This window comes from Ornithorhynchus anatinus, chromosome 13, assembly GCF_004115215.2.
Source record: "Ornithorhynchus anatinus isolate Pmale09 chromosome 13, mOrnAna1.pri.v4, whole genome shotgun sequence".
Classification (NCBI taxonomy): Eukaryota; Metazoa; Chordata; class Mammalia; order Monotremata; family Ornithorhynchidae; genus Ornithorhynchus; species Ornithorhynchus anatinus.
Genome location: NC_041740.1, coordinates 41,863,924 through 41,891,652, shown reverse-complemented (window position 1 = coordinate 41,891,652; position 27,729 = coordinate 41,863,924). Strand labels below are relative to the sequence as shown.

General features: G+C 59.2%; 2 protein-coding genes across 2 annotated transcripts in view; one reads left to right on the top strand and one right to left on the bottom strand.

The window, feature by feature from the left end:
* Positions 1 to 4,801: 4,801 nt before the first annotated feature.
* Positions 4,802 to 5,476, top strand: GREM1 (gremlin 1, DAN family BMP antagonist). Its single transcript, XM_039913865.1, has one exon. The coding sequence runs from the start codon at positions 4,802 to 4,804 to the stop codon at positions 5,402 to 5,404; it is 603 nt and encodes a 200-aa protein (XP_039769799.1). The 3' UTR covers positions 5,405 to 5,476.
* Positions 5,477 to 7,408: 1,932 nt separating this feature from the next.
* FMN1 (formin 1) overlaps positions 7,409 to 27,729 on the bottom strand; it is a 39,495-nt gene continuing 19,174 nt past the window's right edge. Inside the window, exons 9-22 of the mRNA XM_039913864.1 lie at positions 26,089 to 26,861; positions 25,080 to 25,230; positions 24,514 to 24,601; positions 24,271 to 24,332; positions 23,838 to 23,926; positions 22,209 to 22,338; positions 21,558 to 21,704; positions 21,159 to 21,218; positions 20,926 to 21,046; positions 15,507 to 15,599; positions 10,321 to 10,372; positions 9,735 to 9,884; positions 9,305 to 9,389; positions 7,409 to 8,692 (exon numbers count right to left, since the gene is read on the bottom strand). Of these exons, the coding sequence (XP_039769798.1) occupies positions 8,648 to 8,692; positions 9,305 to 9,389; positions 9,735 to 9,884; positions 10,321 to 10,372; positions 15,507 to 15,599; positions 20,926 to 21,046; positions 21,159 to 21,218; positions 21,558 to 21,704; positions 22,209 to 22,338; positions 23,838 to 23,926; positions 24,271 to 24,332; positions 24,514 to 24,601; positions 25,080 to 25,230; positions 26,089 to 26,861 (2,046 nt within the window). The 3' untranslated portion in view covers positions 7,409 to 8,647. The remainder of the gene's footprint in view (positions 8,693 to 9,304; positions 9,390 to 9,734; positions 9,885 to 10,320; positions 10,373 to 15,506; positions 15,600 to 20,925; positions 21,047 to 21,158; positions 21,219 to 21,557; positions 21,705 to 22,208; positions 22,339 to 23,837; positions 23,927 to 24,270; positions 24,333 to 24,513; positions 24,602 to 25,079; positions 25,231 to 26,088; positions 26,862 to 27,729) is intronic.

The following is a 27,729-nucleotide window of genomic DNA, read 5'->3' as shown; positions in this document are numbered from 1 at the left end:
TCTACCTGGGCCTGTGCAGACAGACACCCCCAGATCCGTGCGGACACCCCAACCCAGATCCCCTTCGGGGACTGACTGCGCATGTCGAAGCAGCATGGCTTCGTGGAACGAGCAAGGGCTTGAGAGGCAGAGGTCATGGGTTCTAATCCCAACTTCACCCCTTGTCGGCTGTGTGACTTTGGGCAAGTCACTTAAATTCTCTGTGCCTCAGTTCCCTCATCTGTAAAATGGGGATGAAGACTGTGAGCCCCACATGGGACTACCTGAGCACCTTGTATCTACCCCAGAGCTTAGAACAGTGCTTGGCACATAGTGCTTAACAAATATCGTCATTCTTCTTATTATTATGATGTCACCAGGGCAGGAATGTAGCAAACGCGACTTCCGATGGGCGGGGAAACTCGTGACCTGCTCGGCGGAGCGGCGAACGGTTTTCGGGGGGGGTGGGGTGGGGGGCAGGAGTGTGCAGGCGCCCCCTGACGGCGAGCGGCGGGGTCGCAGATGGCTCTACTTTCTCCCGAGGCGCCCCTTAATCTTCGGGAAATCGCGCCGGGCGGAGCCAACTTGCCGCTCTTTCCAAATACAGGCGTCTGAGAAGTCCAGTCCCTCGGCCATCCATCCGCACCCTCGGCCGCCCCGAGGCTCAGAGAATCACAGCAGCGGTAGCCCAGGTCCCCCTATCCTCTCTTGGCCCAGCAGTGCAGTGGGGCAGAGAATCTCGCCTGCCCCAAGATTTGCTGATGGGGTAACAGATCCGGCCCCTGGGTATTAACTCCCACTTCAATCCTCTCGGCTCTAAAAAGGGGCTCTTTGTAAACCCTTTTTTAAGTGGTATTTTGCTATGAGCTTACTAGGTGCCGTGGCTCAGTGGAAAGAGCACGGGTTTAGGAGTCAGAGGTCATGGGTTCTAATTCCGCCTCTGCCACCTGTCAGCTGTGTGACTTTGGGCAAGTCATTTGACTTCTCGGTGCCTCAGTGACCTCATCTGTAAAATGGGGACTAAGACTGTGAGCCTCAAGTGGGACAACCTGATTACCCTGCATCTACCCCAGCACTTAGAACAGTGCTCGGCACATAGCGCTTAACAAATACCAGCATTATTATTATTATTATGTGTCGGATACTGTACTAAGGGCTGGGGGTAGATACAAGCAAATACAGTCCATGTCCCACATGGGGCTCACAGTTTTAATGCCCATTTTACAGATGAGGGAACTGAGACACCGAGAAGCGACTTGTCCAAGGTCACACAGGCAAACAAGTGGCGAAGTCAGGACTAGAACCTAGGTCTTTTGACTCCCAGGTCCGTGCTCTAGACCACGCTGCTTCTCTAGAGATCGGGCTGGATGAACTGCAGCAGCGAGTGGAAGTGATTCGGACCCACTGGCTCCTAGGCTTGTCTTTGGAGTAGATTGGAGGCTCCTTCCCCTGGAATGTATCACCCGCCTTAACACCTGGATGGTGGAGTAGGCAGCAGCTGAGCACCTGGGCAACCGAACGGTGGGGTAGGCAGCTCAGCACCGACCAGAGAAATTGAAATCCCTGGCCCGAGCCTGCAATCCAGTCGCTGTTCTGACCTAGACACAAATATCCTATCTGAATCTCGCCCGGATCCCATCTGCTGTCTGTAGTGAAGCGGCAGCAGAGGAGGGCGGAAGCTACTTGGTAGAAGTCACGATACTGAGCGCCCTCTTACTACAATGCACTGTACTGAGTGCTTAGGAAAATACTAAACAGACAAGTGACACGTTTCCCGTCCACGACGACTTTACCCTCAAATCCCGGTTCCACCATTTGTCTGCTGTGTGACTTTGGGCCAGTCACTTGACCTCTCTATGCCTCAGTTACCTCATCTGTAAAATGGGGATTAAGACCCTATGGGCCTTATGTGACACACGGACTGCGTCCAGCAGGATTACCTTATATCTACCCCAGTGTTTAGAGCAGTGCCTGGCACATAGGAAAGTTCATAACAAATACCATAAAAGATAGGGGAGACAGAACTAAAAAATAATTACAGAGTATTCAAAATAAATCCTTGAATATATAACTAAATCGGGAGGATGGGCATAAATAAGAACCTAAGTCCTAGGGGTGGGTTCGTTCTGCTTGGGGTGCTGGTAATTCATTGTGGAGAGCGGGTTGGAATAATAATAATAATCACGGTACTTGTTAAGCGACTGACTCATGGGACTCACACACTAATCCCCATTTTACAGATGAGGTAACTGAGGCACAGAGAGGTTAAATGACTTGCCCAAAGTCATACAGCGGACATATGGCAGAGTCGGGATTAGAACCCAAATCCTTCTGACTATCAAGCAGGGAAGAGATGGGATGCAGGAGGGCTTTGAATATGGGCTGAGGGATTTGTGAGAGTAGGGATATGTCACGAGACGTTGGCCCCACGTGTCTGGAAGGGAGCCGGGGGATGTTTAGAAGTGCAGGGAAGTCATCTGCCAGGGGCGGTTTCGGATAACGGGTGTCTGTATATTTGAACGTGAGTCAATGTGTGCAAGTCCATGAAAGTGAATGTGTGTGAACGTATTTTATGTGTTTGTGCGTGCGCCCCCGCGCGCTTGTATGTTTCTGAATCTGTACTGTCGACCACTTGGTCTTCCTCTCGGGCCCCCCGGTTGTCTCCTTAGAGGCCCTTTCTCCTAGCGTCGCCCAACCCGACTGGGCAGGTTTCGGGGCAGAGACTTGGGAGGGTCCGAGGGGTTAGGGGCAGGGGCGTGGGGAATAGAATGAGGGCACCCGTATTGGAAGAGGGCACCCGTTTCCAATCTCCCCACCTATTCCCCAGGGCCGATTTCCTGTTCTCTGGGAGGAAGGTCCCGACCCAGTAGTGTTTCATCGTGGCTGACTGGGACCGAGAGGGCTGTCACTACAGATGACTTTATGACAAACGGGCGGCGAGGGAAAGTCACGGCGGGAGGTGGGCGGAGAGAGTCCAGGAAGCGAGTAAAGCGCAGAAAGGGGCGGGATGGAGAGTGGGGGCGTGGCAAGGGGTGGGTGGGGGCCGGGCGGACAGGGGCGTGGGGGCACATTTAAGCGGAGACGGAGGGTAGGAGATCTCTCTCCTCCCCTTCATTGCCCCGGGGGCCAGCTCCGACCGCTCCCCCCGCCGTAAGCCCTTCCCTTCTCTTCCCTTCTCGGACCGGTGACTCCCGGACCCTCCGCCACCGAACGCAGTCCGGCAGGTGGGTCTGACGGGGGGCCGCCGGAGATGGAGGCGCGGGGGCGAGAGGAGAGATTCCCCAGAGGCGGGCAGGGTCGGTAGGTTCGCGAGGGGGCTTTGACGAAGAAAGGGAGAGGTCCCGAGGGTCGTGGGAGTGCGGCATGTGTATATGTGTTGGGAGGAGACTCCACGTGTGACCGTGTGGGACGTTCAGGCTGCGTGAGAGGGTGTCTTTGTGGGTGGGTCACGGTTAAAAGTGTGATTAAGTAGCGCAATGCTAAACCGTGTGTCGGGGGTGGGGGCGTGGCGGAGAAAGCCGTGCCCAGTCGGGGCAGGTGAAGACCCTCCTCTTTCCTGACATGCCCGTTTTTTGTTTTCCCCCGCGATGGTGGGAAGTGAGGGGGCAAGCCACCCTGGGACCCGCAACCCCAAGAGGTGGGGCGGAAAGAGGGACAGAGACGGCGACCTCCAGGGATTGTCTCTATTGCTGAATTGGACTTTCCAAGCGCTTAATACAGTGCTCTGCACACAGTAAAAGCTGAATAAATTCGATTGAATGAATGACCCAGGGGACTGTGTCTCTCCTCCCGCCCCGCAATACCGTGGCAGGGCCCTAGAGAGGGAGTGGTCCTGGGGAGGGAGGAGCCGCTCTGCCCGGCCTGGTCCTCTCCCCTCCCGACTCCGCACGAGATATCGCCCGGCCCGAGATCCCGGCTAGTCCGACTCCCCTCTTCTCCCGGGACCCCGCCAGCGGTCCACCACGCGGGGGGCCCCGGACCCTGGCCCGGATCCTGCCTGCAGGGATGGAAATGGAGGAGGGTCCGGGGCGTCCCTCTCTGGTCCTGCAGCTCCCCGCGCCCTCTCCTCCTCCCCAGGGGCACGGCCACCCCCCATCCCTTTCCCACCCGATCCGGGGGAATTGGGCGACTAAAGGAAAATGAATAAAAACCTGTGCGCGTACCCAGCCCCGTCTGTAGACTCTGAGTCCCCGAGGGGGGCGGCTCAGACCGTCTGACCCCGAGGCCCGCCGCCTCCGGCGCTCCAACAAGCCCAGCGAGTGGTCTGACCGTTCTCTCCCCGGCGGCCTCCCAGACGAAGAAGGGAGAGTCTTGGAGGCCAGTGTTGGGACCCAGGGTGCAGGACCGGAGGTCCATTGGGAGCAGGGCCCCCGACTAGGCGCTCGGGGACAGGCAGGCCAAGTGAAAGACCCGATCTCTGCCCTCGAGGAACTCACGGTGCTGGAAATCTATGTCACTGGCACCAGCGGGCGGATGTCCACTAGTTAAGAAGCATGAGAAGCAGCCCGGCGTAGTGGACGGAGACGGGCCTGGGAGTCAGAAGGTCACGGGTCCTAATCCCGGCTCCTCCACTTGTCCGCTGTGTGACCTTGGGTAAGTCACTTCACTTCTCTGGGCCTCAGTTTCCTCCTCTGTAAATGAGGATTGAGACTGTGAGCCCCACGTGGGACGGGGGCTGTGTCCAACCCAGCCCTGCACAGCGCGTAGTCCAGTGCCCGGCACCTAGTAGGCGCTTAACAATTACCGTTTTTTTTTCAAGTTTGTCTCACCCGCCCTCCCTCCGTCGTCCCCCCCTCACCGAGCGTCCCGGTCTCCCCGCAGGATGCCCCGCTGGGCCGGCGCCCTGAGCGCCCTGCTCTTGCTCCCGCTGCTGGGAGCCCTGCCGGTCCTCGCCGCCGGCCCCAGGACGGGCACCCAGGGCGCGCCGCCCCCGCCGGGCAAGGAGCGGCGCAACGACTCGGAGCAGACGTTGCAGCCGCCGCTGCAGCCGCCGCCGCCGCCGTCGCCCCCTCCGCCGCCGCCGGGCGGCCGGGGCCGGGGCCGGGGCCGGGGTCGGGGCCGGGGGCCGGGCCCCGCGGCGGAGGAGGTGCTGGAGTCGAGCCAGGAGGCGCTGCACGTGACGGAGCGGCGCTATCTGAAGCGGGACTGGTGCAAGACGCAGCCGCTGAAGCAGACGATCCGCGAGGAGGGCTGCGCCACCCGCACCGTCCTCAACTACTTCTGCTACGGCCAGTGCAACTCCTTCTACATCCCGCGACGAGCGCGCCGGGACGGCGGCGCCTTCCGCTCCTGCTCCTTCTGCAAGCCCAGGGCCTTCAGCACCGTGACCGTCACGCTCAGCTGCCCGGATTTGCAGCCCCCCACCCGCAAGAAACGGTTCACGCGAGTGAAGCAGTGCCGCTGCATTTCCATCGACCTAGACTGAAGCCCGCGCCGCCCACGCCCCCCGCCCCGGTTCCTTCGCCCGCCGATCCCCACTCCCGCGGCTCGCCTCACCGTCCCGTCCCCCCGACCCCCAAGAGGGGGCTCCCTGGCTCGGACTCGCGTGGGAGGGTAGGAGGGCGCTCGCGGGCGGAATTGCACGTGGGAGTGCGCACCCTTTGCCTGGGGACACGCGTGCGGGCGGGCGCGTTCACCGAGGGGAGGACCCCCGCAGGCCCCCGGCTAATACCCGAGGGCCTCGCCGTCGCTGGGAGCGCCCGGTCTTCCCTCGGAGGGTGCGGCCGGCCCCTTCTCCGCCTCCCGGGGGTCTGATGGGGGAAGTTCCCATTGGAGCGGAGAGACCAGCCGGGCCACCCAGCGCCCCCGAACCCTCCCTCCCTTCCCACCAGCTCACACCCGTTCCCTCCTCCACGCCGACTCCCGGCACCTCCTCCCGCCTCTTCCCCACCTCTCGGGTCCGGCGAGAAAACCTTAGTCCGGTGGTCCAGCGAGCCCCCCCGACCGGACCCGCTCACGGACCCAAAAGTGCTCCTCCACCACTCTTGCAAACGGGGAGGCTCGAGGATTGGTCTTGAGAAAGTATACTTCCCTTAATATTAATAACAACAATACTAATAATCGCAATAGTCTCTCCCTCGCCTCCCCCCACCCTACAACGCTTGCCATCAGGGTTCTACATAAAGCAGCCGAGGGGCTGTCCAAAATACCCGACAAAACAAAATCCCATTAAAATATCTTGAACTACAAGCACGCCTCACCTCATTCCCGACGAATTTCCCGCTCTATACAGGTGCTCACATTAGAAGGGTGTCCAGGACATGCTCCACCGGTAGCGGTGGAAGAACGGTGTCAGTCAGTCAGTTCTATCGGCAATTGCACGCCTCACTGCTCACGGAATATTATTCTCGTCGCTGTCATTCCTGAGTCGCCAAGTGCAGGTTTCCCCGAAATATTCAGCCGTAAACTATTCTAGGAGCCAGTCCCTGAATACTGTACTGGTGTAGACCCGACCCCTGGCTCGACCCCGTCTCCCACTCTCTCTCTCTCTGCCCGGCGCTCTCTATTCCGCCCTCTTCTCCAGGCTCCAGAAAACAAAACCCCGTTGCCGCGGCTTTCCCCTCAGCCTCTCACCGGCTTTCCGAGAACGGGGAGGGGGTTCTCTTGGGGAAGGGGCCAAAGGGTTCGCAGCACCGTTCTCTCCGCCCCCTGCACCCACCTCTCACCACCAGAAGTCTTTTCAGAGTCATCCTACCTCCTACCTTCCAGGGCCCTTCCCCCAGCTCCCCTGGTTTGACCGATCCCCCCCTTTTCTCCACAGCGGCCCCCGGACGCCCCCACATTCCTCCCGCTGGTGGTGTAAGTTGTGTAAGGAGAAGCAGCGTGGTCTAATGGCAAGAGCCCGCGCCTGGGAGTCAGAAGATCATGGATTCTAGTCCTGACTCTGCCACTTGCCTACTGTGTAACCTTGGGCAAGTCAGTTAACCTCCTTGTGCCTAAAAACAGCTGTGTGCCTTCCCTCCTAGGCATTGACTGTGTCTGGTCTGCTTATAGTGTATCTTCCCTAGCATTTACTAAAGCGCTTGCAACATGGTAAGGGCTTAACAAATACCACCGTTATTATAGAGTAACACCACAGCCTCCCTCACAGGCATCAAGCTGGGAGGGGGTGGGAGACTATGTCTCGGGGAGGGTAGGCTAACCCGCAGATCTCGGGGGTCCCGAAGGTGGAGAAGCCTCTCAGACCCAACCTTCTCTCCCCTCGCTAGCGGGGACAACACCTTCCGGCCAGAGTGACCTTTCCACGCACCGGGTCGAAGCAGTGATTTACGGTCCCCTCGGCCTCCAATGACCACCCTCCGCTGTCTCTCCTCGCTACCCGACTCCTTCAGGGTTGAAATCTCGTGCCATGGGAGGAGGGGGAGCAAGGCCCCGGGGTACCTCCCAGGAACCCCGTCAGCAGTCGCTCCCACAAAAATCACCAAGAGGGTGAGTGCTTCAGTCACAATTTATAATCTGCAGGATGCGCACCAGATATACAAACAGGCGCTTGCTGGGATCGGGAGCCGCGGGGAGAGACGCGTTATATACACAAGCCTTGCAAAGGCTAATCTGTGTGTTTCTTTTTCTAAACACCGTGGGCTCCCCCTCCTCCTGCTTCTTTGGGAAATGAGTACTCCACCTGCCTGCATTAGTCTCCGAGAGTCCAATCCAAACCAATCCGGGAAAATTTCTTCGCTTTGTTCCAGGGATGCAAGGGTCACATACCTGAAAATTCTCTTCAAAACCCAGAGGGGGTTCGTAACCTGAATCAGTGAACTTATTCCATTCAAAAATATTTTTGAGTAAGCCAATGAAGCTTTAATTTCAGAAAAATAACCCCCCCATCCCGCCCTTATTCTGTCTAGCGCAGCGGTTGTGGCCTCGAAGTTCATGCTCTTTAAGAGACAGATTTGAGCCTAACCGGAAGGAAGTCTGACATGGTTTCCACTACACGGTTGACGCAGCGCACGACTGGGAACCCGGCTTCCCGGAACCTTCTGCTCTCTCCTCGGACCAAACTCCCGGGACCCTGTCCCGCGCGGGGCTCCTCCCACAGCTTGCAACCCACGCACGGGATCGGGACTCGCCCCCTCGCGAAGAGCCCCAGGGCTGCGTGCCGAAGCGGGGGGCGGCGGAGTCTCGGGCCCCCTCTTGGCCCTCTTAGATCCCCCTGCAGCCCCTACCTACTCTGCCCGCCCCCAGACTCTGATGCAGGGGTCGCAGCCGCTGGCCCCGCCAGCGAGCGAGGAGGGGGCTGCCGGGCCCGTTCCGCCCACTTGTCCTGGCTTCGGTCCAGGGAAGTCGCCTAGGGAGACGCTGCATAAAGGCTTCGCTGCCTGGGCTCCAGAGGTGAGGTGGAGAGGGGAGCCAGCGCCCACAGGTACCTCTCCCTGCCCGGAGGGTGGCCCATGGGCACTGCCCCTTGCCCGGAGAGTGGCCCACGGATACCACCCCGGGGCACAGCTCTTCCCAAGCCGCGACGCTCGGTCCGGACGCGCGTCCAGTGGCGGGGCCCGCCCGCTCCACCCCAGTCCGGGAAGAATGGGAAAGTGAGGCAGACACGGCCCGTTGTTCAGCAAGGCGAGGCCCGGGATTCGTTCGTTTCGGTTTTTCCTAGCGGCCGGGGTCGCGCCGCCCCACCCTGCGCCCCCGGGGTCTCCGGCTGGGCCTGGGGCAGGGGCTCCGCTCAGTTTGGGATAACGCTGGCTTCCTTCTGCCGCAGCCGCTCTTTCTGCGAGTTGGGGAAAAGAGAGGTCACCGCCGTCAATCCTCTGCCGAGCACACCGGCCTCTCCCGGTGGTCCGAGCCCCCCCGGCACGCTCCTAAATCCGGATCCCCTTGTTCCCTACCGCGGGGGCGATGGGGCCGGTGCCCCCCCGGCTTCAGCTGAGAGAGCTTGAAAGTCTGCAGTGCCGACCCTGACTGGGAGAGGCTAAAGCTGCAGCCCCTTACCTTGCACTGCACAGGACGCAGCCCGATGGTGGGGTAGGGTGGGGTGGGATGGTGCGGGGCCGGGGGCGGGGGCGGGAGCAGGACCGGGGGCGGGGTCGGGAGCAGGACCGGGGGCCGGGGTTGTTTCACCGTGTTTCCTGCTTTCCGGTTTGGCCTCGGGCACCGGCAGGACGGGGGTGGTCCTCGGGGGCTCAGCGAGAAGCGGGGATTCTTTCTTAATTCCCCGGGGGAATTGGACCAATGCAAATGGTCAAACCAGCTCGTTCCCGGCCCCGGGGCGGGAGAGGTGCCCGGAGTTCGGACTAGGCGGTGAATTGATTATCCGCACACCGACCCGCTCCCCGTTCTCTGCGGGTGTGAGGCGGCGGCACGAAGGGGCAGGGTTCCTCACCAGACTAGCCGCGGGATTCATCCTACGCGTTTCCACCTTCTTCTCTGCCGTTAACTTCCTGACGGTGGCCTGCGCCTCCTTCAGCCTGAAGGGAAGGGGCCGGGGGAAGTTAGGCAGGGGCAGCGGGAAGCGCCGGCCCCTTCGGTAGTGCCTTCTGAGGGCTCCCACCCCTCCCCTTTACCGCACGCCCTGGAAGGCTTCCTGACGGCGGCGGCCTTCTAAGGAGCCCTCCCCACCTCCACAGGGTCGATCCTGCTCTAGGAACGTGTGGGTTACCACTGCTCGCTCCGGCCCGGACAATCCTCATCCCTCGATTGTTCTCTGGCCCTGTCCGGGGGGCGTCTTGGACCTCGTTTGCCCCTGGGCACAGAGGCCGAAGACCCTCCCTTCCACCTCGGCTGAGCCTCAGCCGGCCCTCAGCTGGCCCTACCGCTCCTGGGAGATGTTCTTGTTCTCTCGCTTCCAGGTGGCCTTGACGTCGCTGCAGAACTCGTGCCACACGGAAAACACGTGGCTCGGCGCCAGCTCTTTCTCACCCGCCTTGGGCTTCATCCCGAAGAACCCCACGGTCAAGCCGAAACTGTAGCAGGGAAAACGAGAGAGAGGGGAGAGAGGAGGCTCTCTCACGCTAACCCCGGAGCCTTGTCACTCAGCCCCAGCCCCACCGCCCCCGACCTCCAGCCCAACGGACGCTGGGCAGAACAAAAAGCAGCGACTTTTCCTTTGTCCCTTTTCCCTTGTTCTCCTTCCGCGGCCCAGGCCGATACCAGGTCCCTGCCCGGAGCTCAGCTCATGGTTGGCCTTGAACCGGCCGGACTGCTCCCCAGCGGGGTCAGCAGGGTCGTTGCATTTTAGGTCCCTCAGAGATTTGCGTGCTGCTCTCGGGGAGTTCAACCCTGTCCTCCCTGCCTGGCCATAGAGAAGCTGGCCAGCGGGGCAGTCCAGAGCCGGTCCGGACCTCTCGCGGTCGGCACCCAGGATTAGTCCCTGCCCCGGGAATGGACGCAGACCCCTACCTCTCTTGAGCCTTCGCCAGGCGGCTCTCTTCGGTGCGGAGCTCTTCCTTGGCTGCGAAGAGGGGGGACAGTGGTGGTCAGTACCGCCGCCTGAGGTTTTCCTGGCCACAGCGCCGCTTACACCAGGATCACGTCAAAGATATGGCAAGGATCCAACCTCCGACCTCTGGGCCAGCCCACCCTGAATTCAACCTCGAGAACCCTTAGATAGTAGCACTCCGGTAATGGTGTCTCACAGCGCCCAGCACGGAAACCCAATTCAAACCTCCGGGAAATTCAGCTCTTGTCTAAATCCCTCCCACTGCCTTTTGGGTCTCTCAGAGATTCGGGGAACAACTGTGCCGCCAGAGGGTCCATTCTCTCCTCCCCCACAATTTGGAAGAAGACGAGCGTATTCTAGTCCACCCTCCAGCCCATGGACCTCAGCCTGCGCTGACCCCTCCACCTCGGATCCTGAGCCCGCTCCGAACCCTCGGTCTTGTCCCCTTGTCCCCTGGACTGGCCCAGGCTCCGACTGCCAAAGATGCAGCAGACAAAGTGCGGGTTGGCGGGGAGGAGCGGGGGGTTCTCAGGAAAGATGCCTGAGGACCTGGGTCGGAAGGTGCAGAGAGGAGTCCCTATCCCCGGAGAGAGGGTGTTCCCTCTTTCTCTGTGTGTGTGTGTGCGTGCCTCTATTCCTCCGTGGAAGGGGGTTCCCTAGTTTTCCTCCTATGATTTTTTTTTCCATAAATTCCCTATTGAACCCTGGCTTCCAGTTGGGGGACTAGGGTGAGGTCCCCGAGCCCGCCCCGCCCCCTCAGTCCCACAGGCGGTGAGGAGCAAGAGGACACGATCTCCTCGAACATGGGTGGGAGATGGAAGCGCTCCCACAATGCGTTCTCCCCACTCCCTTCTCCCCGTGCCCGGGCAGAGAGGGTCGGTCACTATACCAGCGAAGAGATGCGCTCAGAGCCCGAGGCACGAAACGCAAGCTAGGCGAAAAGACTCGTAGCGCGGCCCCTCCCGGGGTGGGGAGAAGCCGGGGCTCACCGCACGTTAACCGCTCCTGCGGAATGAACCTGGGCTGAGCCCAACATGGGAGGGGGGAGGAGAGTGTGGGGGAAACGGGGGGTGCAGAGGGAAGGGGGCAGGGTAAGAGGAAATCGAGGTGGGCGTTGGAGGAAAGGGTGTGAAGGGAGGAAGAGCAGGGGAAGGGCGGGGGGAGGGGGCCGTTAAAGTTCTCTTTGCTTTTTCGCGGCTCCTTAATTAAAAGACCCGCGGCTCCTTCATTCCCTTATTGATGGATTGATTGGCTGATTGATCGCAAAAGCAAAGCCAGTCCCGGTGGCCGGGCCGGGGCCCGCCTGGCCGTAAAGGCCCAGCAGGGCGATGGTGAGGTCGACATTAATTCCCCGCAGATTTATTCGGCTCGTTGTCGCGGCGGGCGGTCGGGCGTTCGCCCGGCGCGAGTAGCCGGTTCCCCGCCGCCGCCGCCGCAGATTGCCCCGGGCCGGGTTGGCGGGGCAGGAATTGAGGACAATTCTAAGGCGACCCAGAGCTCTCCCTCTGTCCCCCCCAACACACACAACCTCCACCACTTTCTTCCCCATCGAGGAAAGCGATTAAGCGTCTCTAGGCGTTGAGCTGAGAAACGTCTCGGCGTTTAAAGACGAAAACGCAGAAACGCCGGAGGGCTTTTCGGCCGCCGCCAATCGCTCTGGTTCCCGCTGAGTTTGCGGAGAATCTCAGCCTTTCCATAACAACTAATAATTGGAACATTTGCTAGGCGCTTATTATGTGTCGAGCACTCTGTTAAGCGTAGGAGTAGATATAAAATAATCAGCACAAATGGGGCTCAGCCTAAGTAGGAAGGAGAACAGCTCTTTTATCTCCATTTTACTGAGAAGGAAACTGAGACACAGAGACTTTAAGTGACCTGCCCACGGTCATACAGGAGGTAAATGGCAGAAACCTGGATTAGAACCCAGGTCCTGTGACTCCCAGACTTGCAGTCTCTCCATTAAACTCTGCGCAGATGAGGGGTCTTGCCAATCGTGAAGATAACACATCAAAGATGAACTGCTAGTCAGGCTCTTCTTTCCCTTCCCCTTCCCACTGTCATCCCATCACCACAAACACCACCACCATCATCATCATCATCACCAACAGCACCATCACGTCCTGAGTGCCCTAGCGCTACTTACCTGCTGTGTGACCTCGGGCAATTCACCTAACTTCTCCTTGCCTTAGTTTCCTCACCTATAAAATCAGGATTCAATATCTCTTCTCCCTCCAACTTAAACTGTGAGCTCCATGTGGGGCAGAGACTGTGTCCTACCTGATTAACTTGAATCTACCCCAGCTCTTAGCACTGTACTTCGCACATAGTAAGCGCTCGACAAGAACCACAGTTATTATTACTGAAGTGATCCCCTTGTTCACTGAGACGAGCCAGGTCCCTTGAGGGCAGGGAATTCGCAGCTTGCTTCTGCTGTGCCTTGGGAAAATGGGCAGCCTGAAAATGGGTGGCGGATGTCCGGGGTCCTCAGCGGGGTCGCAAGGACCACCGACTGCTGACGCTCAGGATGCCTTGCCCCTCTCAGAGGCCGAGAGCTCAGCCCACGTCCTCCTGCGGGCCCTTGCCCCCTCGTCCCCTGGCCCCCTGGCCCCCTCGCTCCAGGCACGGCCTCTGGAGATTCGGGCCGCCCAGACTGAGGGGAGGAAAAATGTTTTCCCTTTTCTCTTTGTGGGAAAAGGAGGCGACTCGGTCATGGGAAAACTGAACACCACAGCTGGGCGAGGGGGCAAGGGGGTGGGGGCCGGGGAGGGCAGCTCGGGACTGGTGGGCACAGTTCGGGGCTGGCGCAGGTCAAGGAATGAGAGTGGTCGCGGGACCGGTCAGACTGTCCGGCCCCCCCTTCCCCCGTCCACCTCGCCCACACAATAGAAGACTCTGCCAACAGTCTCCAAGCAGCAGGGCCGAGCAACAGAAAGGTGCCCGTGAAGACATCCCGCTGAGATAGTACTGGAGCTGGGTTGGGAGCAGGGGGTGGATAGAAAGACACAGACCGAGGGGTTTGGGAAAGGGGGTGGGGTGGATTAAACAGCCCACACTGGATCACTAGAAAAGAATCAGGGATCACCAGGGTTGAGTTGGGACTATTGGATGGTCCTTGCTGGGTCACTGGGGCAGAGTCGGGGATGGAGAGGGGAGAGTCGGGAGGTTGGATGGTCCGTGCTGGTCACTGAGGAAGAGTCAGGGATGGAAAGGGGAGAATCAGGGGTGATAGATGGACCATGTTGGGTCACTGGGGAAGAAGTAGGGAGGGGAAAGAACCAGGGGTGTTGGTTGGTCCAGGAGGGCAACCGGCACTCGGTTCCTCCAAACGTTTTGGGGCCTCCTTCTAGAGGCAGAGTACTGAGCTAGACAAGCCAGGGGCCGTGTGGGGGTCGCTGGGGACTGATGCCTCCATGGCCCAGGCCGCTCTAATGAGAAGCAGTATGGCCTGAGAAACAGCATGGCGTAGTGGATAGAGCACGGGTCTGGGAGTCAGAAGGTCATGGGTTCGAGGGACAGATCCAACCTGATTTGCTTGTGTCTACCCCAGCTTTTAGTGCAGTGCTTTGTACATGGTAAGTGCTTAACAAATACCATTACTATTAGTAGTAGTAATGTCCACATCACCCAAGAAGGATGAGGGCGAGCGGCTCGCGGGGGTGTTTAAGGGGCTGGGGGTATTTTCTGTCCAAGCACGCTCTGGTCCTGTAGTTGTGAGCTTAGTTCTCCGCTCCGCGGCCACGAGTGGGGTCCTGCCGTCGCCCGGGGCTCCTCGGAACCAGCGGGACCCATCGGCGACGAGCCCCGGCCTTGTGGGCGGCGAGGGAGAGCTCACACCTCCAACCCGAAGGCAGGCAGAGTCCGACGCCCTCGTCCTCGCCCCCTCCTCCCCCTCCCCCCCCCACCCCCCCAGCTGGAAAGCCCGACGGCCAATTAACCGTCCGGGCCGGACCACCTACAAGGGGCAGAGCGCGGGTCCAATCAGGCCGGCGGCAGCCTCCCCGCTAGCTTTATGGGGACTTTAATGCGCTCATCACACTTCCCAGGGCCGCGCTGTTACGAGCCCGTTTGATGTGACGGTGGGAAACCCAGAGCGTCGCGGAGCCTGAGGGGCGGCGGGCTCGGGGGGGAGGGGCCCTGGGCGGGCAGGCGAGCAGGCGGCCGGCGCGGACATTCACGGGACCTGCGCCGGGGTCTGGAAACGATCTTAGAGGCGGGGTCCCGCCCCCGGCCCCGGCCCGGCCCGCCCCCGGCCCCGGCCCGGCCCCGGCCCCGGCCCCGGCCCCGCCTCGACGAGGCCACGAGGGGCCGTTAAACGTCGCCCAGACGCAGCTGAAGGCGCCGCCGCCGCGCTGGGGGGCGGCCCAGGATACGATTTGACGCGGGAAAATGAAAGCCCACGGACGGGTGGCGCGATCGCCGCAGCCGCCCTGCGAACGGGGAATCAACCTGATTCCCGTTCCTGTGACTCAGGCGCCAAGAAGGCGATTGCCCAAGACTTCCAGAGCGAGGCGGCCTCTCCACGCCCCCTCCGGCCCCCCACCCACACCCCGACGTCGGCGCTCCCTCCAAGCCTTGCCCACTCTAACCCACCCGTGTCCGTGCCTGCGCCCCCTCTCCGGCCTCCAGGATCGCCTCCCGAAACCCTGCCATCCCTGACACGGAGGGGTCGTGGCAGGTGGGAGTGCGGAGGCACTGACCACAGAGCGACCGGACTTTCACTAGCCGCTGACGGCCCCATCGCTCCCCCTTTCTTCAGGCCTCATTTCGGGGCGGCGAATGCGGAGAGCAGTGGGGACGCCGCTTAATTATTATTCTTATTCCGACACGCGGAATGCGCAACCGGAGCGCCCCGAATCCCCGGGCCAGAACCTGCAGGCCCTCAGGTGGAGCAGAGCGTGGTTTAGCGTTTTCTCCGACTTCCCGGCCGCCAGAGATCCCTCACGCGTCCCTCCCCTGCTTCGGTCCCGGGGCTCCGGGTGGGTCCGAGCTACGGGAGACCCCAGACCAGCAGGGCGTCGTCGATCTCCCGCGGACCCCCACCCCGGCGCGGCTTTCTGGGGGCAGGGTAGAGGCAAGGCCCTGGTCCGTCTCTCTCCCGGAGCGTCGGCCCGGGCGGCCGGCCCCGGACAGTCCGAGAAACTGTTACCTTTTTGGAAAAACTCCTCCAACTTGTCTTTGAAGGGCTGCAGATATTCCGCCGGGGACTCCTTGCACACCACGGCCATCTGCTTCTGGCTGTCTGAGGGGAGAAGTTCGGCGTCACGGAGCTGTCAGCCTCCCGGCCATCCCACCTGTCCTTCTCTTTTCCCGCGGGCCCCGGGGCCGGGAGGGTCCTCCCCTCAAGAGAGCACACCTGGGGCCGACCTGAGCCGAACATGTGACGGAAGTTGAGGGTTTTTGCATTCCTAGACCTTCATCTTCATGGTTAGGGATGAACTTTCTTTCCCCTGACTTTCCCCCTCCCCGTCCCTCACTCTCTCCCAGTGACCCAGCATGGCCTGTCCAACACCCCTGAATCTCCCCTGTCCATCCCTGTTTCTCCCTCAGTGACCCTGCACAGACCATCTGACACCCCCAACTTTTCCCTCTCCATCCCTGACTCGCCTCCAGTGACCCAGCACAGACCACCCAACACCCCTGACTCTCCCCGCAGGGACTGTCCAAAATCTCTGTCCTTAGGCTGGCCCCAAACCCCCTGGGGCCGGTAAACTTATTCCGCAGTGCAAGCCAACCATTCATTCATTCAATCGTCTTTATTGAGCGCTTACTGTGTGCAGAGCACTGTACTAAGCGCTTGGAATGTGCAATTCGGCAACAGATAGAGACATTCCCTGTCCAACAACTGACTCACAGTCCAAAAGGGGGGACAGACAACAAAACAAAACCAGTAGTCAGGCATCAGCACCATCAAGATAAATATCATATATATATATCATATATGATATATGTATATATCATAGATATATACACATCATTAATAAAATACAGTAATAAAGAATACACACAAATATACACAACCACAACCCGCTCAGAGCGGCACGGGTCGCCCGCGACCCATCCGGTTTCAGCTTCTGGCTCGGCAGGCGGTCCGACCCCGGAGAGCCCTTATCATCCCAGGAAGGGAGGGGACAAGGAGGGCCCGGGGACAAAACGGCCAACCTGGCGAAACGCTAGCGACCGGCTCCCCCGGTCCCACGCTCCCGGAAGCCGAAGGGATCTTCCCGCTGAGCTTCCAGCGTTAACGCAGGACTTGTCTCCTTCGCGGGAGTTGGGCAAATTCAGAAAATTCACAGTGCGTCTTTCCCTCTGGGTGGCTGCGCAATAGCGCTTAGGCCACCGTCCTGTCTCCCGCCATGCCCTGCACATGCATCTGCTCCCTTTTTGCACCTCTTCGTCAGCCCAACAACCTTTATGTATAGATCCGTAATTTCTATTAATGTCTGTCTCCCCCTCCAGACGGTAAGCTGACTGTGGGCAGGGAACGTGACTATCAACTCTGTCATATTGTACTACCCGAAGTGCTTAGTACAGAGGCGAAGCGGCCAACACCAACACCAAAGAGTTTTCCCCGGGGGCTTGAGGGCCCGTTTCCACGCTGAACCCCGGCTGCCCGAGGCCCCTGAACCACCAGTACTGAGTAGGGCAGAGTCTATCCGCAATCACTTCCTGCTCAAACGGCCAACTTCCTTCTACACAACAAGGTCCTGGAAGACAGGGAACATGTCTACTAACTCTTTTGGACTTTCCCAGACGCTTAGTACACTGTTCTGCACACAGAAGGAGCTCAATAAATACCACTGATCGATTTATTACCACCATCGTTATTATGGTATTGGTCAAGCACTGTGCTAAGCGCTGGGGTACATACATGTTTATCAGGTCTGGCACAGTCCCTGTCCTTTATAATAATAATGTTGGTATTTGTTAAGCGCTTACTATGTGCAGAGCACTGTTCTAAGCGCTGGGGTAGGTACAGGTAATCAGGTTGTCCCACGTGAGGCTCACAGTTAATCCCCATTTTACAGATGAGGTAACTGAGGCACAGAGAAGTTAAGTGACTCGCCCACAGTCACACAGCTGACAAGTGGCAGAACCGGGAGTCGAACCCATAACCCCTGACTCCGAAGCCCAGGCTTTAGGGGGCAAAACAGACACTAAATTCTCATTTTACAGATGACAAAACTGAGGCACTGAGAAGTTAAATCACTTGCTCAAGGTCATACAGCTGGAAACTGGCAGAGGTGGGATTGGGACCCAAGACCTGTGACACCCAGGTCTGTTGCTCTCTCCAGTAGGTCATGCTGCTGGTTAAAAATCCCTGGCCCCCTGGCCTGGGTAGTCCGTAGTCCATGATCCTGGGCCCCTTGGGCTGAGTTGTTTGAGGCCTCGGGAGTACCACTGAATTTAGCGACAATGACAATAAAACCACCATACCTCGGAGGTCACTACAGACTGAAATGTAAACTTCCTCTGAGCCTCTGCGTCTCTCACTCTCGGGGAAGTTCTCGCAGCCCCGGCCGTGTCCCCACCCCCGGCCTGCTTTGTTTCGGATGGACTCAGAGAACCAGGGCGGTTTTCTCTGGTTCGTGTGCCCAAGACACTCAACACCCCCACTGGCCGCCAGCAGACAGATGGCTCCCGTCAGAGCGTCAGAGTTTCCGAGGAGAAATGGCCGGAGCAATGCTAATCCGCTAATCCCCTTGGCTGCCACCGCTGCGCTGCCTCGCCCAGAGGGTCCAGCTAGGGGGGGGTTGGGGCAGAGGGACGCGTGGAGGGGGGAAGGTCCTCGGATTGGGTCTCACCCCAGTTCCACTCCACCCCCACCCTCAGTCTCCCTTTGCCCTTCCAGAGGATGAGGGAGTTGGGGGTCAAATCCATTTCCACCAAGCAGGTCGGGGGGCAGGGTGGGGCTTGCAGGGAGGAAGTGGGGCTGGTTAGAGAGTGGGATGACTGGCGCAGAGATCCCCTCAGGACTAACTGACCAGAAGCCTTGATGAAGGATGGAGGGTCCGAGAGAGGGAGCAAAGGAATGAGCTTAGAAAAGTGATCTGCGCTTAGCACAGTGCTCAGCGCTTAGCACAGTGCTTGACACATAGTAAACGCTTAACAAATACCATTTTAAAAATGAGGCAGGAGAGAGAAGTGGTAGGGAGAGCATCTATTGAGGGCCCACTGGTGCAATACACTGTTCTAAATGCTTGAAGGAAGTGGGGGGGCGGAAACAGAGAGAAAGAGAAAGGGGATAAGGGAGACAGCGTATTTATCTGGGTCTGGAGATTCCCTACAGGATCTCTATAATAGACACTAAAAATAATTCAACTTAGTGGCACAGATTCTATACAGTATCAGATCTTGAGCTGAATGCTAAAGTGACGTGTGTGTGTGTGTGTGCGTGCGTGTGCGTGTGTGTGTGTGCACGAGTGTGTCCTGACTCCCTATCAAAATGGCAGAGCCCGAGGGCAAAGGTCCCCCACTCCCCGGGGCAGTAGCGTCCTCTGGGTGGCCGCTGGCCCCACCCACCCAAGTCCGGCAGTGCAGGGAGCCCCCAGTGGATGCTATTCCTCCACCTCTGGACATCTGAAGTGCCGCAGCCGCGGCCCGGGGTCCTGGCCAGCCACTTTGAGCCACTCGCCGGTCACATCTGGTCTCGTTTTGGCCGCGGGCTGGGGTCTGGCCCACAGCTTCGCCACTTTAATGACGGTCATAAACCCCCCTACCCCTGGCCCACCTCGCAGTATGTGTGAAAATCGCCCCCTCTCTCAAGGAGCCTTTCTCCGAAGGGATGGTCAGGCCTGGTGGACAGGAGGGGGTGGAGGGAGTGAGGGCAGCGGCTTTCTCCATGTGCCTTTGGGGCTAGCTACGGGGAGATCACGGACAGGACACTGACCTTGCCAGAAGAGGCCACCCTGTTCGGGAGATGATCAGTGCGGGAGATGAGGGGAGATGGCTAAATCCCAGGAGGGCCCCTACAGACCTTTCCCCTTAGCCCTTTCCCCACTTCCTGCTGAGAAAAGGCTAAGACTTAATGAGGTTGGGTTTTGGCACCAGGGAAGGGAGAGGAGGGAGGCAGAGCGCTCTCACCCTACCCCCATGGGACCACCCCTGGGCCCTCCAGCCCGGCATCCAGAACAAGGTCAGTGGTGGCTGGTGGTGTCTCCTGCCCTGATCTGGCCAGCTGCAGCAACCCACCCTCGGGGGCTCACTCTCCCAGAGCTGGCAAGTGGCGGTCACAGAGGCCTGTTCTTGTTTTTCAAAAGATCCGAGTCCCTCTCCCCACGAGAACTCCTGGGGCCCCGGCGCCCTGACCCCCACATGCATTCCACCCGACACAGAAATCTCCCGGCCTGGCCGCCACTGCCGCCTCCCCGGGAACTGACCTCCGACTCCTGTCCCGGAGCCAGGCTATTTGAGAGCCCCCGACCCCTTTTACAATAAACATTTTAGAACTTGTTTATTTTATGCCTTAAAGTAAAAATGTTCTGAGCTGAAACCCTTCACCGCCTCACACCCGCTCCCTGGCTGCCCAGCTTGCCAGACTCTACCCCTGCACGCACTCCCTGCTCTCATCAAGCCCCCTCCATGCCGCCCAGCCACCTGGCACCAGTGTTGAGGCCAATATTTATGCAGCTCCCCAAGGCTGCAGTGGTCGGGGAGTCTGGCCCACCGCCGGTTCTTCACCCACACAAAGACTAACGGATCTGACTTGTCCTCAAGGACTGGGAACGCAGAATAAGCCACTTCGATCGTCTCTGCTCCATGAACTACCTACCACCCGGATGACAACTAGAAATGAGGGATGCGCCAAAGGACTGGAAACCTTAGGATTGAACATATTGAAACTGCCAGGCTGACCATCACTTGACATCTTCCCTGCTTTGGCTCCTGATCCACCCAACACAAACCAAAAACATCCAAGAGAATGAACTCCAAACCACTGGAGAAGAAATACACCCGAAAAGAGTTTCCTGGCATGGCTGAAACAGACTTATCTGGGCAAGAAACCTCGCAGGCTCCACCAAGGAACCAATGAATTGGCACTTCTAGAGGAAATCTCACTTGCCTCCACCACGAGACCATCGACTGGGTGTCTCTACAGAAAACCTCACCTACTTCGTCCGAGGAGAACAACGATTGGGCATTCCTGCAGGAAACCCCAAAGGCCTCGGCTGGGGAGACCAACAGCTGGGCATTTTGTTGTATGTGGTCTAGCAGACAGTCCCTGCCCCTGAGGCTGAGGGGCAGCCAGCAGACAAAATTGGATGGATGAAAGTGAAGTCAAGATCAGAGATACAGTTTATAAAGGGTTAGTGCTTCAACGACCACTTTATATTGTACTCTCCCAAGCGCTTAGTACAATGCTGTGCTCACAGTAAGTTCTCAATAAATACAATTGATTGATTGCAGAGGGCTTACCAAGATGCATATGCTGACGGAGTGACTGACCAACAGACCAACGGATGGGCCGACATCCTGACTGACCACCTTATAGAGTGAAGCAGGAGACCACTCCCAGGTGGGGCTGCTGCGCTTTCTAGCAGCCAGAGGCCAATGGAGACCTTCCTTACCTTCCAGCTGCCTCTTCAGCTTCCTCAAGTCTTTCAGGAGATCTTCAAACTTGACCTGGGCTGCCAGGAAGAGCTCCTGGGGGTCAGGGAGCGGAAAAACGCTCTTGTCGGTTCCCGCCTCCTGAAAGACAGCCACTGTCTGTGAACCGGGGGGTGGGACCCCATGAAGGTCTGGGAAATTGTGCTTCCTGAGTCCCAAGGCCTAGATCACACCAGCACTGGGGGCCACTCACCTCATCGTAGTGCCGGAGGTAATAGGTCACAACGTAGTCCACCAGATTGATCCCATTATCCTATGGGATGGGATAAATGTGAAAACCCTCTTTGGGGTGAGTCAGAGCTGCCCCTATTGAGTTGGGGCACAGGAACCTATTGAGAGGGGCCTGTGGAATCTGGCTAGGGTTTCCACAGCCCCCAGGAGGGAAGGTGGGTCCAAGCAGGAGGGGGAGGGGGACCTGGCGCTGAGCTCCCATAAGAAACCGCCTGCTGAGATGAACGTTTTGGGAGTTGCTGGGGGCAGGGTGCCAGGATGTGAGGACACAGATATGGGGGGAGGGGTCATAGGGACATGGGGGTCAGGGACAGAGGGTGGGATCCCCAGGGATGCAGGTGATGGGGCTCACGGGCCTCACCCGACTCTTGACGTCCTTGAGCTTGGGGAGGATCTCCAAACTGAAGCCGTCGGCCTGGCCCCGGGTCCGGTTTCCCCCATTCATGTAGTTGCCGAAGGCCAGGATTAGGCCAAGGATGTCCCTCACACTCTGCATGTCCAGCAAGCCCTGTACCGGGGCCCAGTGGCATCCAGGAGACATGGTCAACTTCTCCCCCCTCCCCGAGCTGGCTCACCGCCTAGATTCCCCACCTCCCCTGGCTTGACACTGGCAAAAGGGGTACGTGGCAGTGGCGAAGAGGCCAGTTGAGGGTAGATGGCCACTCGGGGGACTTTGTCTCCCTCACAGTCCAGAAGTTCCCAGAGGACAGGGCTGTCAGTTTGTCCCAACTCTCCTGCCAGACTGTGGGCTCCCTGAGGATGGGACTCTCCATCTGTCCCATCTCTCCTGCTGGATTAGCAGCCTCCCAAGGGTAGGGCTGTCTTTCTGACCCATTTCCCCAGGGACCCAGAACGGATTAAAACACTCAATCAAGCCCTGACTCCTAAAGGCCAGATGGACCCTCCAGAGGTAATCTGGTCCACCCCACTGCCTCTGGGCAGAGCTGCCATGGTTCCCTGGAGTCAGCGTCTGAGGGAAGTGATTGGGCACCTCTTTGCCCGGCCGACCCACCTTAGATGCCCGCGTGACGATCTCCACTTTACGATGCACAGCACCGATGCCCTCGGAGAAGACGGAGCGGAAGATGATGCACTGGGCGCGCTCAGCAAAGTTTGGGATCTGGGCCAACTCGTAAAGAAACCTGTGGGGACAAACGGATCGATCCTGACTCCAGGCTCTGAGCCTGACAGGAACTACAGGTCCCAGAACGCATTGCAGGACCCGACCTTCCACCAGCTGCCACCTTAGAGCTTCCTGCTCACTGCCCTGCCTAGGTTTTAAAGGAGACACTCCAGTTTGATTTACTGTTGGGGTAGGTGGTGGAGAACACCAATCTGATTCATTGTGAGGGTCGGAAGCAGTGGAGAACTCCAGGTTGTCTCAGTGGAAAGTTGTTGGTAGGAGATACCCTAGTCTTATGCACGGTGAGCCATTTGTGGCAGGGAGGATGACACTCCAGGCTGATTTACTGGGTGGGTTGGAGGCTGGGGGTGGTCCCCATTCTGATATGGACTCCCAGAGTCTCCCCCAGGGTAACAGGCGTCAGTAAATGTCACGAGTGCTCCCAGGTGCTTTGGGATAAGACATGCCTGAGGATAGGCAGCTCAGAGCAGTGTCAGGAGGGAGGGGGCACAGTCCAGAGGGCACAGGCCCAGGCCTTCAGACCCACCTTCTGCAATGCCCTTCCTTCAAACGCTGCTTCAGGATCAGGCTTCCCAGAATGACCCTCATCCCTCAGGCATTCTATTCACTCCAGAGCCTGGAGCCCCGGGACCTCTTGCCCCCCCAACCCTGGCCTCCAACCCCTTCCAGCCTGGACTGAGGGCCTTTTGATGGGGACATGACTTCTCCTCTGCCCAATGTCCCTTCTCCCCTTCACAGGGGGTGAAGCCACCTCCTCCTTTAGGTGTTCTCCCCAACCCCGAGTCCAGAAAAGAGGGGTGAAACAGGGCTGAAGCAAGCAGTCTGGGACAGACACTGGGGATTCAGGCTGGCAAAGGCTCAGTGCTCCAGCCCCTTCATAGCGGCCAGAGGGAGGGAATTGGGGCAGTGGGTAACCCCTCCCTGAGTTAGTCTGCCATTTGCCTGCTGTGTGACCATAAGCAAGTCACTTAACTTTTCTATGCATCACTCTACTTATCTGTAAAATAGAGATTCAGTATTTGTTTTCCCTCCTACTTAGACTATGAGCGCAGTGAGAGTCAGTGATCGCATCAGATCCGATTATCTTATATCTACCCCAGTGCTTAGTACAGTGCTTGGCCCATAATAAGTGTTTCACACATTATTATTATTGAACTTGTTAAGCATTTACTTGTCAATCAGTCTTCCAAGTCCTGTGGTAGAAACAAATTCATCAGAATGGACACAGTCCTGTCCCCCAAGGGACTCACAATCTAAATAGGAGGGAGAAAAGGCATTGAACGCCCATTTTACAGTTGAGGATACTGAGGCACAGAGAAGTTAAGTGAATTGCCCAAGGTGATGCAGTAAGCAATTAGCAGAGGCAGAATTACAACCCAGGTCCTCTCACTCCCCGGCCCGTACTCTTTCCACTAGGCCATGTGGTTCTCTCTAGGCTTATTTATTATTATTATTGTTAATATGTTTAGAGGCAAGGAGAGCCTCAAGGGTCCTTACTGTTCCGGCTTGTCCAGCAGCTTCACCTCCTCCTCCTTCGCCGTCTCATAATGTTTCTGGATTCGGATCAGTTCATCCTGCTGGGCGCGCTGCTCAGCAGCAGAAAGCCAGAGGTGAGGGGGGCTGTGGTCATGGCTAGAGACCAACGTCTGGGGAGAAGCCGGGACAGCAGAGGGAGGCAGGGGCAGATGGTAGGGTGGCAGGAAGGCTCAGGGGGAGGCTCTGGGGCAGGGAGAAATGCTGAGGTGGCAAAGCAGTCTGTTCATTTTCCCAGTGAGATGAGGGCTGCCAGTGAGATAGATGCTTTAGCAACCCTGGGAACAGAGCACAACTCAGATCTGGGGTGCAGGCCCTGCCTCCGGCCCTCGGCCTATTGCAGCTGCCAAATTGCTCCGCTCCAGCCCACCCTGGTGCAGCAGAGACGGGCACTCACATTCTCATACAGGGCTTCCAGCGTCTCCAGATCCACCACTGAGTCGTCCACCTGGAAGATAGCTGCCGAGGGGTTGGGGCGGGGGGTGGGGTTCGGGAAGATAAGGATGAGACACTGCTTATCCTCCACCCCTTGATCTGGCCAGCTCTGCTTGCTCGAGTCTCCTCCACCCCCAGGCTTCCCCCATTGGCTTCACGGGGATCCCTCCCCCAGCCCACCCACCCCAGCCCACCCCGGACACACCCTGCTGAATGTCCTTCATCTCGAGGTGCAGACTGGAGATCAGGATGCCTACGGCCTGAGAGCGCTTGCCTGCCAGCAGCTTGGTGATCTGGACAGAGACAGTAGCACGGGTCAGCCCGGTGGGCATCAGAACCTGGGCAGTCAGTGCCCATCATAGGGGAATGCCCAGGGCTGGGCTGAATTGCGGCCTGGCCCTGCTGGGGCTGTGTCCAGTGATCGGACAGTTCTGTCATCAGCTGTTTGGATACCAAGGCCAGACCAAACCATCTTTCCGCTGAGCCACCTGGGAGCTCAACTGTGGAAGCTTTGACTAGGGTCAAGGAGGAGGCGGTGGCCCTGGGGCTCCTGGCCAGCACTGAGGTGGTGTAAGGGACCCTGAGGGAGCTAAGGGAGGCAGGAGTTGTCCCGATAGTTGGCCCTGGAGGTCAAGCTTCCTGGGCCAGTGCCGGGGGGGCGGGGGGGGGGGCTTCTCCCGGGCCGTTAAGGTACCACAGGTTCGTGTATCTGGAGGACCCCCATCAGTAATCCCCAACTCCCAAGGGTATGACCCGTGCATGGGGAAATACCTTTTTGACTTTGCTTTTCTTTTCGTAGGTCTCGGATAGCGGCTTCTTCCTCTGCTGGGCAGTGTCCTTGGAGAATAGATATTCAAACTCGCTAGGGTCCCGGATATCCGGCTCTTCCAAGGTCTCCCACAGCGTGGGGGCCGCCCTAGGGCTGGGGAGCAAAGCCAAGAAAGGGAGGTGAGACAGGTACTGCTTCCCAGCCGATGATTTCCCCGGCTCAGGGTCTCCACGCCACTTGGGATGGAGAGAGCTTCAGCCCCAGAGCACAGGCCCACTGGGGCAACCCCAAAGCCCCTTTGTCCTGGAGTTTATCTCTGTCAGGGGCATCAGGACTCTTGGAGAGACTGCGCGTGGTTATCCTTCTAAACACCTACTCATCCAACACCTCAGACTCTCCCATCTCCATCCCTGACTGTCTCCTTAGAGACCCAGCATGGACCACCCAACACCCCAGTCTCTCGCCTCTTTTGTCTCTAACTCTCCTCTGGTAACACAGCATGGGTCGTCCAACACCCCCTGACTTTCCCCCAGTGACGCAGTGTGGACCACCCAGCACCGGCTCTCCCCCCAGTGACCGAAGGACAGCCTAAAGGTCTGTCTATAATCTGGTCGCTGTCTGCAAGGGGCATGTTTCCTCTCCTAAAGGTTACTGTGGAGTTGAATTTGGCCCCGATGGGGTGGGAGAAGGAGAAGGAGAAGGAGAGCTGACTAGGGAGAAAGGACATCTGGTTTGGGGGGAAAAGAGAACTAGTTTCGGGGGGAAAGGAGAGCTGTTTGTTGGGGGAAGGAGAACTGGTTGGGGCGTGGGGAGCCACCATAGTTCAGAGCAATAGTTCAGAAAGCCTCGGAGAGAAGGGAGCAGGAGAAGCGGTTGCCGTGGAGCTGGGGGTTACACTTGTCTGGGGTCCCCACAAAGCTGGCTCTTGCGCCAGCCCCACCCGCCGCGGCAGATGCCCACGACGAGATCCCGCACCACGATGTGCCTGTGACCAGCCTGCAGCGCCCGTACCTGCCGGCGCCCAGCTGAATCCGTGTCCAGTACAGAGGCTTCATGGGGCAGCCGGGCTCGATGGCCGGCTTGCGAGGGGCCTGGAGGGAGGCTGCCCCTCCCCCTGACAAGAACCCCAGAGGGGGCGGGGGCGGGGGTCCGGCTCCCGGGGGCGGGGGTGGGGGAGCGGGGATGGATGGCAGTGGGGGTGGCGGAGGGGGTGGGGGCCCCGAGGCTGGAGAGGTCAGAGGTGGGGGTGGGGGCGGTGGCGGGGGCCCGGGCGCTGGAAGGGTCAGTGGTGGGGGTGGCGGAGGGGGGGGGGGCCCCGGGGCTGGGGGTGCTGGAATTGGCGCTGGGAGTGGAGGCGCCGGAGGGGGAGGTGGAGCTGGGGGGTACGGGGTCAGGGGTGGCGGGGGCGACCTCAGGGGGCTCGAGGTGTGGGGGGCAGAGCCCGGGTCCGTGGCGTCCCCCAGCGGAGAGAGCTGGTTCAGAGAGGAGATGGTCAGCTTCTTGGGCGGGGGCTGTGAGGCCTTGCCCGTCCCCCCGCCGCCACCGTCCCCGTCCCCGTCGTGGCCTTTGAGGAACGTCTCCCGGTCGGTCTGGATGAAGACGCTGCGGAACGTCTTCGGCGGCTGGTCCTCGTCGGTGGACACGCACACGTCCCGGCTGCGCTCCCCGCTGCCGCCCAGCCGTGCCACCAGGGCCTGGCGCAGCGCCTTGATGGTCTCCTCCAGCCGGGCGGTGGCCACCGCGTGCTCCCCGCGGAGGCGGAAGGCTCGGAGCTCAAACTGAGCCTGCGGGCGACACGGACACAGGGGACGCTGGACCGGAGCCGAGGTCTAAAAGCAGGAGCTCACAGACCCTCGGGACGGCCAGCCGGAAAGACACACGCATGGACCGACCCGTGACCAGACGGGACACACGGACGGAGCGACCTGTGGACCGAAGGACACACAGACGGGTCGACCTGCAGACGGACAGACCCACAGAGGGAACCAACCCGCGGACGGACAGACACACAGATAGGTCGATCCATGAATTGACGAGAGGACCCTTCAAAACAGAGCCAAGTCAAAACCCCGTGGGAACCAGCAGGGAGAGTGGAGCTCCTAGCCCGTGCCCTGGGGGGCGGGGGAGGGGGAGAGGGCTGGGGTATGGACAAGGGCAAAACCGAGGGGATTGTTCGTTACTAGAAGGGGCCAGAACCACCTTCCGCCTCCATCTGTCGCCCAGGGGTTTCCCCTACTTTCCACAGCTCCTAGAAGGAGGCTTCAACGGACAAGGGCGTTTTAACATCCGGATCCGCTGGAGTGTTTCACTCGCACCCCCGGTCCCCTCCCAATCCTCCCAACATACACCCCACGAGGGGCTGGTGAGTCACTTCCTGTTCTGGACGCCAGCCTTCACCCCTCTGACCGCAGTCAGAAGAGCCGCAGAGGAGCAGGGAGGGGGGAGGTGAGAGAGGTTGTGGAAATGGTCATGTGGCCAGGTGGACCAAGGTCCTCCTCTCCGCCCCACCCGGAGGCAAAGGGGATTTGGAGTCAGAAAGCACCCTCAAGGGAAAGTGTGGACCGCTGGCCCCACCCAGGGCCACAGCTTTGGTCCCAGCCCTGCCCTGTCCTGCCCCCGGGGAGGAAGCGACCCCGCAGGGAAAGATGCTGG

Coding starts and splice junctions, on each gene's coding strand:
- GREM1 (XM_039913865.1), top strand. CDS start 4,802: ATGCCCCGCTGGGCCGGCGCCCTGAGCGCCCTGCTCTTGCTCCCGCTG.